The 19,186-nt window shown below is 30.5% G+C and overlaps 3 protein-coding genes across 4 annotated transcripts; 1 reads left to right on the forward strand and 2 right to left on the reverse strand.

The window, feature by feature from the left end:
- Nucleotides 1-6,515: 6,515 nt before the first annotated feature.
- On the forward strand, nt 6,516-10,668 carry LOC114377185 (ras-related protein RABE1c). Of its 2 annotated transcripts, XM_028335597.1 has the most exons (8): nt 6,516-6,897; nt 7,720-7,792; nt 7,891-7,991; nt 9,026-9,091; nt 9,210-9,307; nt 9,718-9,780; nt 9,857-9,949; nt 10,238-10,668. In XM_028335597.1, exons 1-8 carry the CDS (start codon nt 6,825-6,827, stop codon nt 10,313-10,315), a joined length of 645 nt encoding a protein of 214 aa, XP_028191398.1. In that variant the 5' UTR covers nt 6,516-6,824; the 3' UTR covers nt 10,316-10,668. The 2 variants fall into 2 exon arrangements, with proteins under 2 accessions (XP_028191398.1, XP_028191399.1); XM_028335598.1 differs by lacking the exon at nt 9,026-9,091 and having other exon boundaries at nt 6,530-6,897.
- A 1,011-nt stretch (nt 10,669-11,679) lies between these two features.
- On the reverse strand, nt 11,680-15,217 carry LOC114377133. Its single transcript, XM_028335539.1, has 6 exons — nt 15,014-15,217; nt 14,618-14,716; nt 12,595-13,653; nt 12,444-12,509; nt 12,144-12,342; nt 11,680-12,045 (listed from the first exon to the last, which is right to left on the reverse strand). The coding sequence occupies exons 2-6, from the start codon at nt 14,618-14,620 to the stop codon at nt 11,981-11,983; spliced, it is 1,392 nt and encodes a 463-aa protein (XP_028191340.1). The 5' UTR covers nt 14,621-14,716; nt 15,014-15,217; the 3' UTR covers nt 11,680-11,980.
- Nucleotides 15,218-16,319: 1,102 nt separating this feature from the next.
- On the reverse strand, nt 16,320-18,249 carry LOC114377157 (zinc finger protein ZAT8-like). The gene is made up of 2 exons (XM_028335563.1): nt 18,223-18,249; nt 16,320-17,187 (listed from the first exon to the last, which is right to left on the reverse strand). Exons 1-2 carry the CDS (start codon nt 18,247-18,249, stop codon nt 16,669-16,671), a joined length of 546 nt encoding a protein of 181 aa, XP_028191364.1. The 3' UTR covers nt 16,320-16,668.
- Nucleotides 18,250-19,186: the final 937 nt, after the last annotated feature.

Genomic DNA, 19,186 nt, shown 5'->3' on the forward strand with positions numbered 1-19,186 from the left:
TACTTGTTTTATTTAGTTAACTATATTTATATTATTTTCTATGTTTCATTAAAACATATTTCATATATCATTTTAAATATTTTTATTTTGAATAATTTACATATTTTTATTTTTATTTATAATTCATAATTAAATTTCATAAATTAATATGTAAATTAATTACATAATATTTTTTTGTAAATTGATTTTAATATACAAATTATCTTTACTCTGATTATTTACATAAAATTGTTCACAGACAAAGCAATAAAATATTTACTTTATTTAGTTAACTATATTAATATTATTTCTCATGTATCATGTATCATTAGTCAAGAGTTATTATTTTTTTTTAAATTATCAAAATTTATAAATTAAAATATATTTAATATATAAATTTTTATTTTTATTTTATATCATTTTATATGTTTTTATTTTATGAAATTTAATTATAAATTGGTAAAATAAAAAATATGTAAACTATTCAAAATAAAAACATATAAAATAAAATTAAAATTTATATATTAAATATATTTTAATTTATAAATTATGATAATTTGAAAACATAAATTAATAACTCTTGAGTAATGATATATAAAATATAATATTAACATAATTAACTAAAAAAAATAAGTGTGCTGGTAATTTATTATCTTGTCTATAAATAAATGGTCATGAGTTCAATTCCTTTAAAAACATTTTTTATTTTTTCACTTCATTTAATTTTTTTTCCACATAAGTGTTATGTTAACCGCCTAAAAAATAGAGATTAAATGTTTTGATTTAGAAATAAGAAAACCAAATTTGAATTTGCTGCAACTAAAAATATGTGAATTGGATTTAATTAAAATCAAGTTTAAATCCTCTTAATTAGGCTTAACTGAACTTGATATGGCTTAATTTGTTAACTCATAATATTATATTTTTGCCTTGCTAATAATCATTCGATTAAAATAAATAATGAGTCCATTTCTTCACTAATTTCCTTTTTATTTATTTATTTATCTAAGTTACATATACTTTTTAATTTTATTTTTTTATTATTTATTTATTTTGTTTTTTTTTTCATTTCTAATCCAAATAAAACATAAATGATAATAAAATTTATTTTAAAAAAATTTATGGAAAAAAATAAAATCAAATTTAGAGATACTTAAGTGGATAAAAATATATTTGAGTGTAAAATCAAGGTAACTCTTGTTGCCTGATTACCACCCTTAAGATTCATTTTGGAGAGAGAAAGATGAATAAGAAGAGAAAAATAAGAGAAAGAAAACAAAAATAATATGACAAGTTGTTTCTCGAAAAAAGAAGAGATAAATATAAAAAAAGAGTTAAAATGAGATAAAAAAATTGAGGTAGATATATGTTTATATTTTTTTAGGAGATGTATGTTTATAATTAGAGTTAGAGATTTAATTGTATTTTTATTCTTTCCTTCTTTCTCAAATTTATGAATTTTTGTTCCTTAATTTTTCTTTTATTTTATGAATTTTTTCACTCTACTAATTTAATTTTCTAAATTTAGACTTATCATTTCCGGTTACATTAGTAATGATGTGATAATATAATAGGTTAATATCAATTGTGATGTGACTTTTATATATTATATAGCATTTTGATATGATACAAAAGAAAATTAATTATATCTTTGATTTTTTTTATTAGTCTTTTTTTAAATTTCTTTCATCTATTTCAGTTTTACAAATGTGAGACAACTATTAACTACTTCGAAATAAGTAATAAAAAAAATGGTGTCATTCTGATACTTTATAATATATCTTATTTGTCTGAAATGTATTATGTGATACTGATGTATTTAAAAATAAAATAAAATTTATTTTGATAAAAAAAATTAATCAACTTCGTATGACAAATTCCCTAATTTGGTGAGGGGAATTGATAAGGTGCATTTGGTTGACTTTTCTTATGTGGACAACCTTGTTTGAAATGATACGAACTCGGGAACTTTCCTTCAGACAAGCTTATGGTTTTTACAACTCCCCAGGTAACCATATTAGTTTGAGTAAGTTAATTTGGTTTAGATGCATCCCTCATTCTAAATCTTTCATCTTATGGCGTCTTTTTCACAACAAGCTTCCTACTGACAATAACCTTTGGTGTAGAGGATGCTTGGTTGTTTCCATGTGCAACCTGTGTGGTTATTCTTAAGAAACCATTGATCACCTCTTTTTGAATTGTGTTTTTGCTAAAAGGCTTTGGAGTTGGCTGAGTAATGTTAGCAAATCTATTGACTGCTATTCATTTGTTAATATCATTTCTCTTTGCAATAGCAGTTGGGCTCTTCAAGTCAATGATATTATCTTGTCTTCAATTATAATCATTGTTTGGGCTATTTGGAATTCTTAGAATCAGTTGCAATTTCATAATTCCAACTGAAGCTTTGAATCTGTTATCATTTCTGTTCGTGCTAACGTTAAAATTTCAAGGATTATCTCTAAAAATTGCATGTCTTCTAGCATGAGCGACTGAGCATCTTGAAGTTATTTTCAGTTGATGGAATACTCCCAAGCATCCTATCATCAAGGAAGTTGGTTGGCATCCTCCTCTTCCTCTATGGACAAAATGTAACACTGATGGTGCTTCTAAAGGCTCCTTTGGTCTCTCAGCTTGTGCGGGCATCTTTCGCAATAACAATGTTGATTTTTTGGTGGCTTGCTTCTCACTATGGTATCCAAAATGCTCTTTTTGAGGAATTGGTAGGAGCTATTCTTGCAATTGAAAACGTTGTTTTGAAAGGGTGGAATCACCTTTGGTTGGAGTGTGATTCAGTTCTTGTTGTTTATGCTTTCAAGAATGAAACTATCGTCCCTTGGAAGCTTAAAAATAGGTGGAGACATTGTATAGCTTTGGCTAAAAATATGAATTTTTTGGTAGGTCACATTTACTGTGGGGGCAATACATGTGTAGATTTATCAGCTTCTGAGGGAGTAAATACTCAAGATTTTTATGGTGGGACTCCCCTCCTAGTTTCATTGGAGCAGAGTTCAGTAGAAATAGAATTGGTTTCCCTAACTATAGGTTCTCTTAAGTTTTGTTCCATGGGTTTGGTTCATGTCCCCATGTGTTTTTTATTTGGCTTTTCTTTGGTCTTTTATATATTGCCAGCTTGCAGTTCAGGTTTCTTAGTGGCAGTCGTGCTGACCTAGTTAGGATCATTGCCACTATGGAGCTTTGCTTGCTGTTTTTGGTAACAAAAAAAATTACTTTGATCATCTTATGTTTTGATGATTTTGCTCTAGTATTTTATGTTGATGTACTTTTTCTTTTTCTTTATTATTGAATTCCTCGTGATTTTTCTTACTGGGTAATTTGATCGTTGATCATCCATGATGATTTTGATACAAGATTCCATATAAAATGGATTTTGATATTATATATCTTTATTAAGAATAATTTTGAACTCATAAATTCTTTTATAATCTAGGCTAAATGATTTTTGAGTATTATGCGATCTTAAGTTTTGGGATAGGAATTCCAAGCATTATGAGGGTGAGATGTCCTTAAAAAGGTTGAATATTTGGTGAGTGGTAAATCTACAACATACGTAGATTTATGGAGCATCTGTACATGTTTTAATGCATTAACTGACTAAAATGTTGTGAAAGAATAACTCACGCATTTATGTTTTTCTTGTGATTCATATCTTGAATGGTTTGAATAAAATATGATTACACGTGAAATGATTCATATTCTGCGGTCTTAACGGTGAGGTATTCCAAGATTCAACAAATGAGATAGATATCTTGATTGTACAATTGATTATTCTAGTGGGAAATCTCAATCATTTGAGTTGGGATTGAATGAATCTCTTAGTAATTAATTAAGGTGAACTAATATAAATTCATTCGAGCAATCTTTTATAAACATAAACTCTATGATTCTTGTGTATTTATCTACTTTTTTTTATTTAATTTATTTTTCTTGAATTGAATTAATCATATGGTGGAGTGTGGGTGATTTGGCTAGGGGGATGATACAAGTTCGGTGAGTTGCGGTGTAGGGTTCAAGGGTTATGGTTATTGTTTGGAACCAAGGATTCAATTTTGATGGGGAAAATGGTTGTAGCAGGAAAGGTTACATGTGGAAGGCAAATAAATTGTTTTTCAAACATTTTCTTTTATCATTTTATATTCTATTTAGAATAAATTATATTAATCACCTTGAGGTTTTGTGGTTTTACACAAGCATCTCTTTTTTTTTTTTAACCATTACAATAACATCTTAATAGGGAATAAGAAAGTTTAAGTTAGAGATAAATTATTTTTGAAACATTTCCTTTTATTATTTTATATTTTATTTAGAGTAAATTACATTAATTACCCTTAAGGTTTTATGATTTTACACAAACACTTCTTATTTTTTTTAACCATTACAATAATCTCCTTAATAGAGAATGATAATGTAATATATAAAGGGATGTGATGTAGTATTTTCAAACATTAAGAGTCTTCTAGTGTAAGATATAAGGAAGTCTCATTGTAATATTTTCAAACATAAAGGAAAGTTGATGTAAGAATAAAAAAAAGTAATGTTATATGTAATTAAAAAAAATGCAAGAGAATGCAAGCGTAATTTGTTATTTTATTTATGTTTTTTTAAAACATTTTCACACTCCACATTTCCAAGTAATAAAACACATCATAACGTCAGATTATCATTTTCATAACTTATTTGATGGGCAGGTAATACTCACGTTTGCATAATTAAAAAAATAAGAAAAATCTATCTTGAGAGATTATAATAATAAGAGGATCAAAGTGCAATTAAACCTTTTGTGTCACTCCATAAGCTACACTAACGCATAGGAATCACATTTATGTTAGTTCATCATGCTATTATCAATTTAACAAAAAAGTTAACTATTAATACAAATTTATAAAATTAAATCAATAAAGAAACTAAATTTATATAAAAAAAAATCAAAAATTAAAATTCACAAAATAAAAAAGAACACTTAATTATATTTTTAGTTTTTGAAATCAGAATGCCTATTTTTTTAATCCTCCAAATAAATAATAATAATTTTTAAAAATTGATTTTTTTAAATTTCTGTCAGAATTTGAGAACTAAAAAAAATACAAATTTTCATTTAAAGACTATAAAAAAGACATCCTAATTGTACTAACTAAAAACATTAAGAGAAAAAAGCAGCCTTAAACTTACCACCCCCAATATTTCGGCTAATTTACAAATCTATTTTTTTAAAAAATATTTATCATTCTAGGCCGGTCAAAAAACTACTTACCAATATGAAGATTTTTGCCACGTTGAACACTTGTAAGTTGTAACGCCAGTAAAAAATGCTCCTTTAAGTGGCGCAAGAATGTCTAATGTCATCTATTAAGGTTTCTTGTCAAACTTGGTGGTGTCACCTTGATTTGCTCCACACATGAGACCTTATAGTTTCATCATTCTTACTTTTTAATCTCTATAATTTTTAAATTACAAGGATTAAAAAAGAATTAAAATGTAAATTATAAAGATTAAAAATAATATTTTTAAACTACAAAGACTAAAAAAAAATTAAAATGTAAAAGGATTAAAAAACTACTTTCAAACTATAAAGAATAAAAAGGTAAGAATCATGAAACTATAGGAACCAAATAAATAATTTAACCTAAAAATAACAACATATACAAATAGGAAATTAAAAAAATAAAAAATCTTTACCGTGCTTTCCACTTTCATCTAATCAATTTTGTCCATTTATTTCACTTCTACATGATGTGTCACCAACTAACATAAGTTACCCAATTGTAACTTCTCATCACTTTAAATTACCAATTGTAACTTCTCATCACTTTAAATTGAAAAACTGCACTCATATTTTTTATTCACATTATCTATAAACATAATTGCACTTCTTCTCAAAGCTATCATTCAATTATGGTTGTTTCTAGTTTTCTTCTCTACCGAATCATATTTATGTTTTTTTTTTGTTTCTATTATTTTAATCTTGTTCCATTTTATATTCTTTCTACAATTTTGATCAAAGAAGCTTTCTTCTATGACAATAATTTTGATAAATAACACATTTTTTCTCCTATGATCCTTCTTCTATGGTCCTCCTCCTCATCATTTTATGTATTTTTTAATTTTTTGATTTCAACTCATTTTTACACATCTTTCTATTCTTATTTCCATTTCCATTGTTCGTTACCAAATACTGCTTTAATTAATTTAACAAGTCTTTCATGAAATATGTTGTTAGAAACTGTGATTGTCAACAGAAAGACAATTTATGAAAAAAGAGAGGAAGAATATTTTTTTTCAAAATCAAAATTATTATGTTTTTCCTATAATAAATCAATTATTTTTATTTTTAGTTGTGTTATTCAATTTATTTTTAATTTTTCATATAAAAAATGTCATTTATTGAACATAATTCAGAAATTATAACTAAAAATTATTATAATATATTAATTTTTGACATAATAACATAATAAAAATGCAGAGAAATATATACATGTAGTAATTAAGAAAATAAAAACAATTATGAAGCCTTAAACTTATCATCCCCATATTCCTTATAGCAGTGGAGAGAGGGGCACTCACTCACACCCACAATAGTCGGGGACAGCTTCAAAGTGCAAGGTTGCAAGCACCTCCACCTTCTTACTGTTGTTCTCTTCTCCTCATTCATATTTTCCATTTTTATTTTTCTAATAAAACAAAACAACATAAGCACCGTTCTTTTCTCTCTGAAATTCCCATATTCATCACTTCTGAGCTCTGGACGAGATCCCTCTCTCTCCCATTCCAGATCTCGCCATCAGATTCACCCTTTCATTTTAAGCAAAGTCATAACTTGAAGAAGGTTCATGGCTGCTCCACCGGCAAGGGCTCGTGCCGATTACGATTATCTCATAAAGCTTCTCTTGATCGGTGACAGCGGTAAAGTTTTTTTTTTTCTCTCTCTCTCAATTAATTTGTTGGCAAAAAAAAATGTTTTTAAGATAAAAACAAGGGGAAAAAATTGTGATTTAAGAATGGGGCTATTTTTCTGTGTAATTGATAAATGATGGATTTCACTAGGGGTTCCCTTCTTGTAATTTCACCATTTTTATTTATTTATCTATCACGAATCGTTGAGTTTGGAGTTCGTGACAAATGCACATCTAGTTTTTTTTTTGAAATGGGGTTTGTTCTAAATCGTGAGAGGTTTGATCTTTTCATGATCTGGTTTGAGTCTGCGTTTGAATCATTGCTTCTGTTGTTGTGACGCTAATTTTGGTGTCAAGAGGTTGAATTGCAAATTGGTGCTGATCTGTGTGGTTATCGTTTAAAATTAACCTTCTCTTTGGATCCATTAATCATTTGTTTAATTCAAAGTATTTGCTTCCCAAAATACGACTTAGGCGGCCTAGTTTATTCTACCGGTTATTCTTGTGTTATCGATACCTTCAATTTCATTTTTCCCTTAAAAAATTAGAGTAAACAGTGTATGCACTGACGGTGTAAAGGATTTTTACCATCCAATTACTATCTTAAAAGTTATACCAAGTTATCAGCGATGATTTCTGATTAGTTGATTGAGTAAAACTTTTAACACTAATAGTTCATATAAATTAATCTCAAAATTATGGCATTGGTTGATGCTCCAGGAAGGATTAGAAGTATTTTAATGGGCAACATAGTAATCACAGTGGAATAACTATGTTGCTTTTGTGTGAAACCTAGCTGTAAGTTAATCTCTTATGTTTTGTCTTTTTGCAGGTGTTGGAAAAAGTTGCCTCCTCCTGCGTTTCTCCGATGGGTCTTTCACCACTAGTTTCATCACAACTATAGGGTACGTTTTTACAATTTAGAATTAGGAGTAAATCTGCAGATTTTTGTTTGCCATAAGTTTCTCTCTCTAGCTTCACAAGGCCTACCTTCCTAATGCAGCATTGATTTTAAGATAAGAACCATTGAGCTTGATGGAAAACGGATCAAGCTCCAAATTTGGGATACTGCGGGGCAGGAGCGGTTTCGGACAATTACAACTGGTAAGGTTTATGATTCTTACAGGTATTATTATATTGATTTTAGTATCATTGTATGTGATACATGGAAACTTGTTGCTTTACCAGTTGGCATCTGGTTTGTGGCACTTCCTGATGTAGGATTAAAAGATAGTGAAAAAAACAAGGGAGAAATAGTACTGAGAAAAATATAAAATTAGAGAAAAGAGTGACAGGATAGAAATGGGAAGTAACCAGTGAGAAACATCATAATTGTTACTCAGTATCTGATCTGATATGTTAGACTGTAATGTATAGGTAGTTTGCTGTTCAAGTTCGAAGATAATTCTAACTACTTAGGATATGGCAAAATTTGAAGCCCCTAAGTTATGTCCCAGCTGAAGCCTAAAATAGTCTCCTGATCCTTGTTTTTGATTGCCATTATACTACTGCAAACCTTGTAGAACTTATAGTTGAAAGAGTTTCTTGGAGGCATGGAGCAGCTTCCATGTAGATTTTTTACTCAAGTTAATTATTGAATGTTATTTATGTAAAGATACTAGAACTAGTGAGCCTATATTTAATTTACGTGAGATGAATATTATGGAGATTCCTTTAGGATATGTTTGAGAGTTGGGTTTTGGAGGTGAAGGGAGGGGAGGGCATTTTTTAAAATAAATAAATAAGAGTTATACAATGTTTATCCTGTGAAGAGGAGGTGAGGGAGAAAAAAAAGGATATTGGAGGAAGTCGTCAAGGGAGATCTTAGGCTAAATAATATTCCTGGTTTTGAATTGTGCCGAATAACGTCGTGTGATCCATGTGGTCAACCTCACACCTAGTGGGATAAAGCTTTGTTTTGTTGTTAGAGTGATATAATGTTTATCCTAATATACCTGTAGTATTAATGTATCCAGCGTTAAACTTCAGAGGTATCCATCCTTTGCCATTGTTTCATTCATGTTACCCTAGAATTCTTGTATCTTTCATTGTTTTTTTGAAAAAATGTACAAGTGAGAGTATTTGTCATTTAAGTTTTTTGTGCTACATATCTTTTCCTAAAATCTCTTTTTTGGCAGCTTACTATCGCGGTGCTATGGGCATATTGCTAGTCTATGATGTTACAGATGAAGCATCATTTAATAGTAAAGTTCCCAGCTATTGCTTAATTTTGAAATTTGCCAATCTGTTCACATTTCACAACTCTTCAAACTTTGAAGGCTTTTCCATCTGGAATATTCATCCAGCTTCTGCTAATTTCAGATATCAGGAATTGGATTCGCAATATTGAGCAACATGCTTCAGACAATGTTAACAAAATACTGGTGGGGAACAAAGCTGATATGGATGAAAGCAAAAGGGTAAACAACAAACTTTGCAATGTTCAATGAAACTCATTTTTATATTTTCCTCACATCTTTCAAACACCAATTTGATTTGAACAACAGAGTTGCAGAGATAAGATCAAAGGGGCTTAAAAAACAATCATTACTGTCATCAAATGTTCTTCCATTATTGTTATGCAAGTTTTACTGATAGTTGATTTTCATCATTGAGGATGTTAGAGAAATTGTGTTACGGACTTGCTGCGAGTGAATGAAACATATTTTTGTTGCCAGGTTGGGGAGGTTTGAAAGAGGGTTTAGTTTTGATTTGATGCCATCAATTGAAGTAGTAAACATCTGGGAGCCTCCTCTCTCTTATGTATGTATGCATGCATGTCAGGTTTGAAATGTTTCTGATTATAATATACCTTTGGCTTACTTTTAAGGCTGTGCCTACGTCCAAGGGCCAAGCACTGGCTGACGAGTATGGGATCAAATTCTTTGAAACTGTAAGTGGTGTATAGTTGAAATAATCGAAACCCCTGAACTTTTATGTCATTATGCTCATGAAAAACACTATTGCAGAGTGCAAAGACAAATCTAAACGTGGAGGAAGTTTTCTTCTCAATAGCAAGAGATATAAAACAAAGGCTGGCTGACACTGACTCCAAGGCAGAGGTATCTGAACTTCCTCTCTTAATATTTTAAGCATTATTATTATTATTATTATTATTATCATATACCCAACTTTTCTTCCTATTTGTCTCTTTATTTTTTATAGCATCATTTATCATATCTATTAATTTATCTGTCATTCTCTTCCTTCCAACCATACACCCCAAAAATGGGGTGTACTCTTAACATTTGCCAATTTCCATACTTTAATGAGTACTTAGTTTCCTCTCCCCAAAGCTCTCTTATCTGTCCCTCTCTCAAGTTGAATATCTCGTGATATTTTCATTGCAGCCTTCAACAATCAAAATCAACCAAGACCAGTCAGGAGGGGCTGGACAGGCTGCACAAAAATCGGCTTGTTGTGGTTGAGGACAAATGTTACAAATTGGAGGCAACATTCTTGTCCAAGAACAAGAAGGAAAGAAGAAATTACGTGTTTAATGATCATGATGCTGACTTGTGCTTAACCTTGTCATTCTTTATAAATTTGTGTGATAAGTAGTGTTTGACTTTTTTTAACAAGTTACATTAAATCCAAAACTAAATGTGATTGTGGTGATTGCATGTCTAACTGCCCCTCACTTTCTTTGGTTGGGGAACGTGAGATCCATTGAATGTTGATTTTTTATTTTCCTTTGACTGTATAAATGCGATGGCTTGTGCTGGATTGGTACACATTTTGAAATTTTGTTCTGAATGGGCAACATGGTGAAAAATCTAAATACACCCTACTTATTTTCTTATTTTTTTTATCTGTAAAAATTAAAGAGAAGTGTTATAGGATTTATAACAATTCATGAATCCCGTTCAATTAAGTGAGTTAGATTTTCTTGATACAATTGACATATTTAATTACTTGGCATAAAGCTGATATAAAAAAAAATAAGTTTAATTATTCATTTAGTACAATATATTTTTCTTTAGTCCTTGTACTTAAAAACATAATTGATTTATTAGTTCAGTTGATTAAAATATCATGCTAATAATTTAAAAGTCATATTCAAATATTGCATGAGTTGATGAAACTCCTGTGCTAAAACTTGAAAGCGTCTCTTTAACCAACATGTATTTAAAATTAATTTCGCATAGCGAAGAGCCTCTGGACAATGGGATACGAAGTTTTATATATAATATTAAATTTTTTAATATATATTTAATGCATATGTAAATTTACTTGATAAATTGTGACTATTAATTTTGATTTAATAATTAATTTGTTTAAATATATAAATTTTTATAAAACCTATGATTTTTATTTAAAATTTATGTATGTTAAAAAATACATTATTAGATCAAAATTAATTATAATAAAATCAAAATACAAATTACCAATCTATATACGGATTGTGTTACGAATTCGTTTACAAATTACATAAACTTACAAATTATGAATTCATAAATTTACCATAAACTTAAAAATTATAAATCCATAAGTTTACAGATTACGCAAACTTACAAATTATAATACTCTTACGGATTACAAATCCATATCAATTTTATGGAAGGATAATATTAAAATTGTTCATCTTGTGCTGGATGTACCAACAATTTGAGAGCACCAACAATTTGACTGATGCGCAAAGCAATAGCCAGCAAACGAACATTATTTGCACACCTTTCTTTCTATTGCCAACCTAAGAGGAACTATTAGATTTACTTGGATTTATCTTTGTATATTTGGAGATTAAAAAAAATTACATGACACATTGACACTTGACGATTCACGAGTTTAGTCGAGTGCCCCAAAATTAAGAAGTCTAGAAAGAAGTCTTGCTCGTTTGATTGCACAAGAACATTAGCTTTATCGATAATGTAATATAGATAATTCTGGCCACCAAAGCACCTATTAATACTATTGATTTGTACATAAGCTAACTTATAAAGCTTCGAATATTTTAAGCAAGGCATCCAAAGGAGCACATTACTGAAGGTTGCGGAGCCATATAAAAGACACAGGAAAATGGTAAAAATAGACATATCTCACTATGCACACTAGAATCTATCCCAAGTTACGTTTTCACAAAGGGTTGGGACTTATAGGTTAAGTTCTTCCTTTCCATAAATGCGTTGAAGCTCCCGTGTTGCTGCTTGAAATGATTCTGGATAAAGTTGACAGGAGATAAAAAAATTGGATAAGTGACATACCAAACAAACGTAAATGTGTTCATGTGTGCAGTGGACAGAAGGATTTCATTACCTTTCCAGTTGCGAAATGCTTTCTGATTAATTGGTGCACCAAAAACTGTTTGAATTGTATCAAACAACAAACTTTCGGGGGTACTCCTCAATTCCTGTACTATTTGATAAATAGTCTTCCCATTCTCAAAATAAATGTGATTGTTTGGATGTTTTGTTTTGCAGCCAGCATGTCTCTCAAACTCGTAAGCATTCAGAACCTGATAATGTAAACTATCAATCAGTCGTTGAGTAACTATCACAGATTTTAAGAAATACAGAAAAACCTAAATTACGGTTTGGTCAGGGTGTACACCAGTACCTTTGTATAGTTACATGACTGACACCCACAAAGATAACCAGAGCCTTTTATAATTCCTCGAAGTTCCTTCATCCATGCAGGAATATGAGTATAGCTTATTGAACAATGTTTCAAACAAAAGTAGTATTAGACAACAAAGGCCAAAATTTACCTCACGTGACACTGAGATATACTTCACAGGAACTCCATCAAGAATACCAGTAGATATCAAGCTTCTGACATTAGAAGGGAAGCTGTTTGGAGCTTCTTTCTTTGCTGTTTTGAGCTCTTGTTTATTCTTGGATACAGTTTCAGACTTAACTTTTGCTACCTGAAGTGTACTTGCAACTGCATCAGAACTTGACACATCCAACTCTTTCTCGTGGGCTGTTGTTGACACATGAACTGAAGATTGATTATATAATTGATCATACTCTGCAGCAGGCCTACCCACAGAGATAATATCCCTTTCATCTGGGAACCCACCAAAAGAAATTATATTTGTGTCCTCTTTATTATAGGATTCACTAATCGATACGATTGAGTCATCACCTTTGACAAAGGAGGCACCAAATGATCTGACATGTGCATCCCCTCTGCTGTAGGTGAGTCCCATTAAAGTGGCATCACGATCCTTGTCAAAGGCTTGCCCTATTGATGCAGACCTTGTCTCAACTTCCCTGTTATAGGCCTGATGTAGATCACCATTACTCTGCCTACCAAAATTATGTCCCTCCAGAGCCTGTACATCAACTTCCTTAACCTGATTTACTTTGACTTTTTTTATTCCACCAAAATTTACACATGCTTCAGAATCTTCAATAGAATGAGATATAGACAAACCAAAAGATGCTTCATCTCCATATTGATTGGTGACCATCTTTGATCTCACATTAGAATCATCAGCCAAAACATAAGTATTCTTTTCAGTGAAATTGACAGGCCTGGTTTCAGACCCAAATAACCGGCCAATAAATTGGTTTGGGACTGAATGAAAATTGGGATTGTTATCCCAGGGAGGAATATTTACATTTGAAAATCCAGGACTAGATTTTTCATCTGCATCTTCTACGGCTTGTTTCTTGTTTGGAAAAAAATCTACTTCAGCAGCATCAACAAACCATTGATGAGATCGTTTTGGTTCAATTTTGGTGGGATTATCAAATACTGAATCTCTGTCATTAATGTGTCCAGAACCCTTTACCATCCAAAATCCCTTGTTTTGCAAAGACTGCAGAAAAAAAACAATAAAAACTTCAACTATGGTTCACATATAACTGTGCATCTTTAAAATAGTTGTCCTTTTCTATTTCACTCACTCAAAATGACACAGGATAGCGGAGGATAGTCACATTCTAATATTCTATATAAACAAGAGGGGAGGTATTAATTAAATAGGCTTGGACAATTCTCATCTCATGAACTAACTATTGGAATTGAGTTAAGTCCAACTCACATTCAAGAGATTGTGTTACACAACCAGGTATATTGCAATTTGCTGGAAATCTCATGGACTTAACACCAAGTCTATAATAAAGCAAATAAAAAGCAAACCTACTATGACTTGGCCTACAAGTTTGAGTTTCCTAACTAATTAAGAAATTCATGCTTTCCAAGTAGCTCATTTAGAAGTTAGCTTTTGGCATAAGAACGTTTATCACGAGCTATTTTCCTAAAAGTCCTTATGCAAGTTATTTGCAAACATGGCCCTAATATACCAGTGATGTTCACATCTACTTACATGAAGGCTGTCATATACTAATTTGACTTTCCTAACGTGAGGGTCCACTTTAAAAGAAAAGGTGAAGGATCTCAACTATTGATGAGAAAATTCAGGGATTTGATTCTAAATCCGTAGTTTGTTATACATGTACATATATCTTATCATATTACCAACTGTTAATCTTTTATTTTCTAGTCGACAATTAGATTCCTCGAGTGTCAACACTACCCCCAATTCCCAAAGAAAAAAGAATTAAAAGCATGATTAGCTCCTTAATTCCAATTTCCAATGAGAAACAAACAAACACAGCACTGTCCTAGTACATTACAATCCAACGTGAACTTGATTACTTGTGAGAGGGATTCAGCCCTTACAAAGGCACAAAACGGACAACACAAAACTTAAGTGAAAAGAAAGAGAGTATTCAAGGCACAACCTAATCAATCAAGTGAAAGTTAACAATTATAAATACCATTTGCTCCAACTTTTTCAGGCGCAAATATTCCTGAAAAATTCGCAGAAAAGTTGTTGCTGACTGACTTCAAGTGATAAAAATGGTGCCTAACAACACCTGCAACAAGAGAAAAAACCCTCTCAACACTGTTCACAAACATAATTCAACCTCAACATCTAAACAACGAAGGAAAATGCAAACACAGCAAGTGACCAAAGAAAATAAAATAAATATATAAGAATGAATGAATGTTCACATTTCATAGATATTATACTTTCAAATAATGATAATTACCACACAACGTATCAATCAAAGGAATTTTCAACAAAAAAGAAATCACAGAAACTGAAAAAGAATGAAATTCAAGAAATGCCGCTATTCGAGCTCGGAAATTGGGAACAAGCGATTGATCACCTTGGCAAATGGTAATAATACTGAGTAATAGCATAGAAGCTTCTGGAAGATTTTACGATCCGTGCCCTTAGCGATAGCCGGAACCCTAACCGGACGATGTTTCCGACGCCGGTGAAAGCGTGACAGTTTTCAAAGAGAGTGCAGATTCATTCATATGATATGATAGGGTGTGTGAGGAGCACTAGATCTTTTCTAATCCAAGGAATTAAGATAGGATGAACTTATATTTGAGCACAACTCGCGGTTGGGTTACTCGATGGCGTACACGTGTATGATAGAAAATAAATCGGGACCGTTGCTCAGGTGGATTAACTTCTACGACATCTAATAGGTGAGGTGTAAGAGAGACTGCAGGGGGGACAAATTTTAAGATGTATTGGGGGAGATGGGAAATAAAGAAGAGAGTAATAGAGAAGAAATAAAATTAATTTTTAGATTATTTGATTTGAGAAAAATATATATAAATTTAAGAAAAATATTAAAATTTCTTCTCACATTGATAATAGAATTAAAAAAAAATGAAAATTTTGAATAAGTAAAAGTATTTTTTTATTACATTAAATTGATTCTTAGATATAACTTTAGAAATTTATCAAAATTTAGTCAATTTAATCTATAATAAATCTATTCACGCACACACTTTATTAATGAAATTATCATATCATCCATACTTATATAAAAAATAATTTGAAATTTTATATTACTCTAATATTGTTTATAAATTAATTAGTTTTTAACTATTTTAATTTTTTTAATTTTTTTCTGTCATTATATGTATATTTTTGGTCAATAATTATTATATATTTTTTGAATTTTGTTCTAAATGCTTGTGTATTTGGTTATCGGTAGACTCAATACCACCGAGGCCCATATGTTTTAAGATTTGGATCCTTTTTTGCATGTCTAAGCTACGGATGTCAATTTCAACTTGCAAAGGGTAATTTTGGTGGGGACTGTTCTATATGAGGTATGATAGACGGGGATTTTTTTTCCACCGGAATGGGGAAGATATAAACATTCTCCCGTGGCATGGTAGGGACGGAAATCACACCTCTTGCTTCAAAAAAATTACATAATTACCGTTAAGGTTACTTTTATATTTTTAATACCCTTAATCACTTAAAACATACATGATATACAACACTTTTTCTTTAATTTACTTTTATTAAAATTTAAAATTAATATTTTTTTAAAATTTCGAGAACTGCAGTAACCTGTGGGGACGGGTATAGGAGAAAATAATCCCGCTAGATAAGGACCGAAGAAAAGTATTCGAGTAGGAAAAAAAATGATGGGTAGACAAAGATAAGTGTGGGCAATTCTATTTTGTTTTTAATCTCACAGTTAATGGTATCTATCATAACAGATCCAACCAATAATTACTACCCTCAACTAACAGTAACTGAATCCTTCATATTGAAAGTGACTTTTCAAAACATGTTCCTGAAAAGAGCCATGATAGTATGCTTAATATGCTTTGCTTAACGGTAGTCAGCAAAATTTTCCCTGTACTTTCAAGTTAGCACCATGAATATACATAGAACCCTATAGAATCACGCGTACGTCATAAACTAAAAAGCACGGCAAAGTAAGAAACAAAAAATAAAAATAAAACAATTTCCAACAAGAATTCGCCCTAAAAACACTCAAATCGATCAAACGAACAAATTTAAAGTAGGTGTCCTTAAATTGAGGTTGAGATCATTCTCGTACGGTGCCAAGTTCAAGTCCAAGCACAAACGAAGCCTTTTAGTACCACTAGATGTTGGCACAACATGATCATGAGTTATCAAACCATCGTTTAAGGAAGCTCTATGTTTTCTCATGTGCCCTCCCAGTGCTTGTCCAATCGCAAATTCAATTCCACAAATGGGGCACTGGTGCATCTTTTGTGTCACGGTCGAACACGAAAGGTTTGAAGCCATGAGCTTTAGCTTCTTGTGGCTGGCTCGGTGCCCCCCAAGTGCTTGAAACGATTGGAATTTCCTGTTACAAGTCTTGCACTTAAAATCACCACCACTTAGAACCCTCTTTCTTGATGGGGTTTCGGTATCACTAACTTTGGTTAGTAACATTAAACAACTAGCCATGCCCACCTCACTCTCCTTATCTCTGATGGTTGTGTACAAAAAACAACAACGTTGTTTGAAAGTGCTCAATTGGTAAAATGTTCTCTAATGGGGAAGCAAAGCAATGGGAATATATGCTTGGAAATTGAGGGCACTGCACTATATATAATGTATGCCAATGTTGGTTTGGGAAGAGGGAAGTGACGCGGTTAATTAGTGCGAGAAAATTGCCATTGCCTTTTCTTTGCAAAGAAGGAAATGGACAATAGTGGGGTGTTAAGTGTGAGTATGCATCAAGACACAGGGTGATACGAGTTTTCGTGCAGGATAAATAGCTAAGAAAGAATAGATTGCGTGACCGCGTATTCATGTTTGTCTCTGTTGGAGACTCCAAGTTCCAACTGAAACTACAAGCCACCTTCAGGGGAAAGGAAATTACGACTCAAATTAAATAATTATTGATATTCGCACAGTTTTTATATTAGTACATTGTTTCCTAGAAATGCAAGATTTTAATTCCATCAATTTGTGCCTCCAATTATGCACAAATCAATTCTTTACAATAGGTATAAAGTATAAACAACATGCACTCATTTTTTATATTATTTAATTTCCTTTAAATAAATAAGAAAAACTCACTTTTTCATCGAGTGTGGAGATTTATCTAATAATAAAACCTTTTTAATTTCCTTTAAATTGTATTTTGAAGTGGGTCTAAAACATATGTTACTCAAATGTTAAAAAAAAAAGAGTTTTGGGATTGTCCTTAGAGTAATGTGTCATCCATTATTTCTGAGTTTTAGTTGTTGCTCTGCACATTTATTGTTTTATGCATAGTTAAGCTGGCAGACTGGGTTTCTGTAAAAAAAAAAAAAAAGGCTGGAAGACTGGGTCAGTATATCCTAGAGGGTATTTGACCTCTCGGATGAAGGCCTATAGTACATAATTTCGATAAGGCCATTAGGCTGGCATGCTGCTTTAGGGTCAGGGACCTGTATTTTAGGGACAATCCCAAAACTTTTTTATTTTATTTTATTTTGACATTTGAGTAAAATATGTTTTAGACCCACTACTTTAATTGATTAAATTTAAACATAAATTAATTTCTTAAAATAAACTTCAACAAAATGTAAAACAAACCCAGTTTGATTGATTGTCACCCTCCATCTAACTAGAGAAAAAGTATTAACAAAAAAAAAACTTACAAACCGATATACTAAATGAAAAGAGTTTTTATAAATGAAGTTAACTTCATGAAAATTTCAATTCATTTTATTTTCTTATTTTCTTCTTTCCTAAGTAAGTATTTATAGGAAAGCTTATTTAAACATGATTATGGTATTGTTACTTTTTTCATAAATGAACAATACTTAAAAATAAAATTTCATAAGTTGTCAACATTATAATTTCAAAGTTCACATGACACACTCTTCCAATTTTACTTCTATGGAAAGTTCAAAGAAAATATCACACTAACAAGAATCAAGGGAATTTTTCCACCAATACACCTTCTTTCTCTAATATTTTCCCAAACTACATATCTTTCTATTTTATTATTCAAAGTACATTAGTTTTCAAGTGCTTTGAGAAGTCAAGTGCTTTGAGAAGTCGGAACTGACAACCTCAACTCTTAGAAGTTGGCACTTTTTTTTAATTTATTTTTAGATTTATGTTTTAATTCAAATTATTAAAATAATAAAAACATTATATTATATAAAAATATTTTTAATTGATTTTAAAAATAATTTTTTATTTGTTTAAGAAAATAATGTTATTAAGTATAATTATTTTTCTTATATTATTTAATTTATACAAGACTTTTTTTTCAGTTAACATTTTAATTTTTAAATAAAAAATCTAAATTTTTTCTAATAATATTTTGCTTTAATAAAAAATTAAAACTTTTAATATTATTATTTTACTAAATATAATTTATTTGTTTGTCATTAGATTTTTTTAAAAAATGATAATACTTTTTGTTTAACAATTTATTTATAGAAGAATATTATATTACATTATAAATAAAATATCTAAACAAAATGACATTTGTCTAAGAAAATGGAACGTCCTCCTTGTTTGAAGTGGGGATGGAGTTTATAATAAA

This window comes from Glycine soja, chromosome 11, assembly GCF_004193775.1.
Source record: "Glycine soja cultivar W05 chromosome 11, ASM419377v2, whole genome shotgun sequence".
Lineage (NCBI taxonomy): Eukaryota > Viridiplantae > Streptophyta > Magnoliopsida > Fabales > Fabaceae > Glycine > Glycine soja.

What these genes read in the sequence shown, in the direction of transcription:
- LOC114377133 (XM_028335539.1), bottom strand. An exon ending in ATATCTCAGTGTCACGTGAG is followed by an intron (nt 12,510 to 12,594) that starts GTAAATTTTGGC and finishes GCATGGATGAAG; the next exon opens with GAACTTCGAGGAATTATAAA. An exon ending in AGTCATGTAACTATACAAAG is followed by an intron (nt 12,343 to 12,443) that starts GTACTGGTGTAC and finishes TTACATTATCAG; the next exon opens with GTTCTGAATGCTTACGAGTT.
- LOC114377157 (XM_028335563.1), bottom strand. Translation starts at nt 18,249, where the DNA reads ATGGAGGGTGACAATCAATCAAACTGG. An exon ending in GTGACAATCAATCAAACTGG is followed by an intron (nt 17,188 to 18,222) that starts GTTTGTTTTACA and finishes CTTCCCCATTAG; the next exon opens with AGAACATTTTACCAATTGAG.
- LOC114377185 (XM_028335597.1), top strand. Translation starts at nt 6,825, where the DNA reads ATGGCTGCTCCACCGGCAAGGGCTCGTGCCGATTACGATTATCTCATA. An exon ending in AGTTTCATCACAACTATAGG is followed by an intron (nt 7,793 to 7,890) that starts GTACGTTTTTAC and finishes TTCCTAATGCAG; the next exon opens with CATTGATTTTAAGATAAGAA. An exon ending in ACACTGACTCCAAGGCAGAG is followed by an intron (nt 9,950 to 10,237) that starts GTATCTGAACTT and finishes TTTTCATTGCAG; the next exon opens with CCTTCAACAATCAAAATCAA.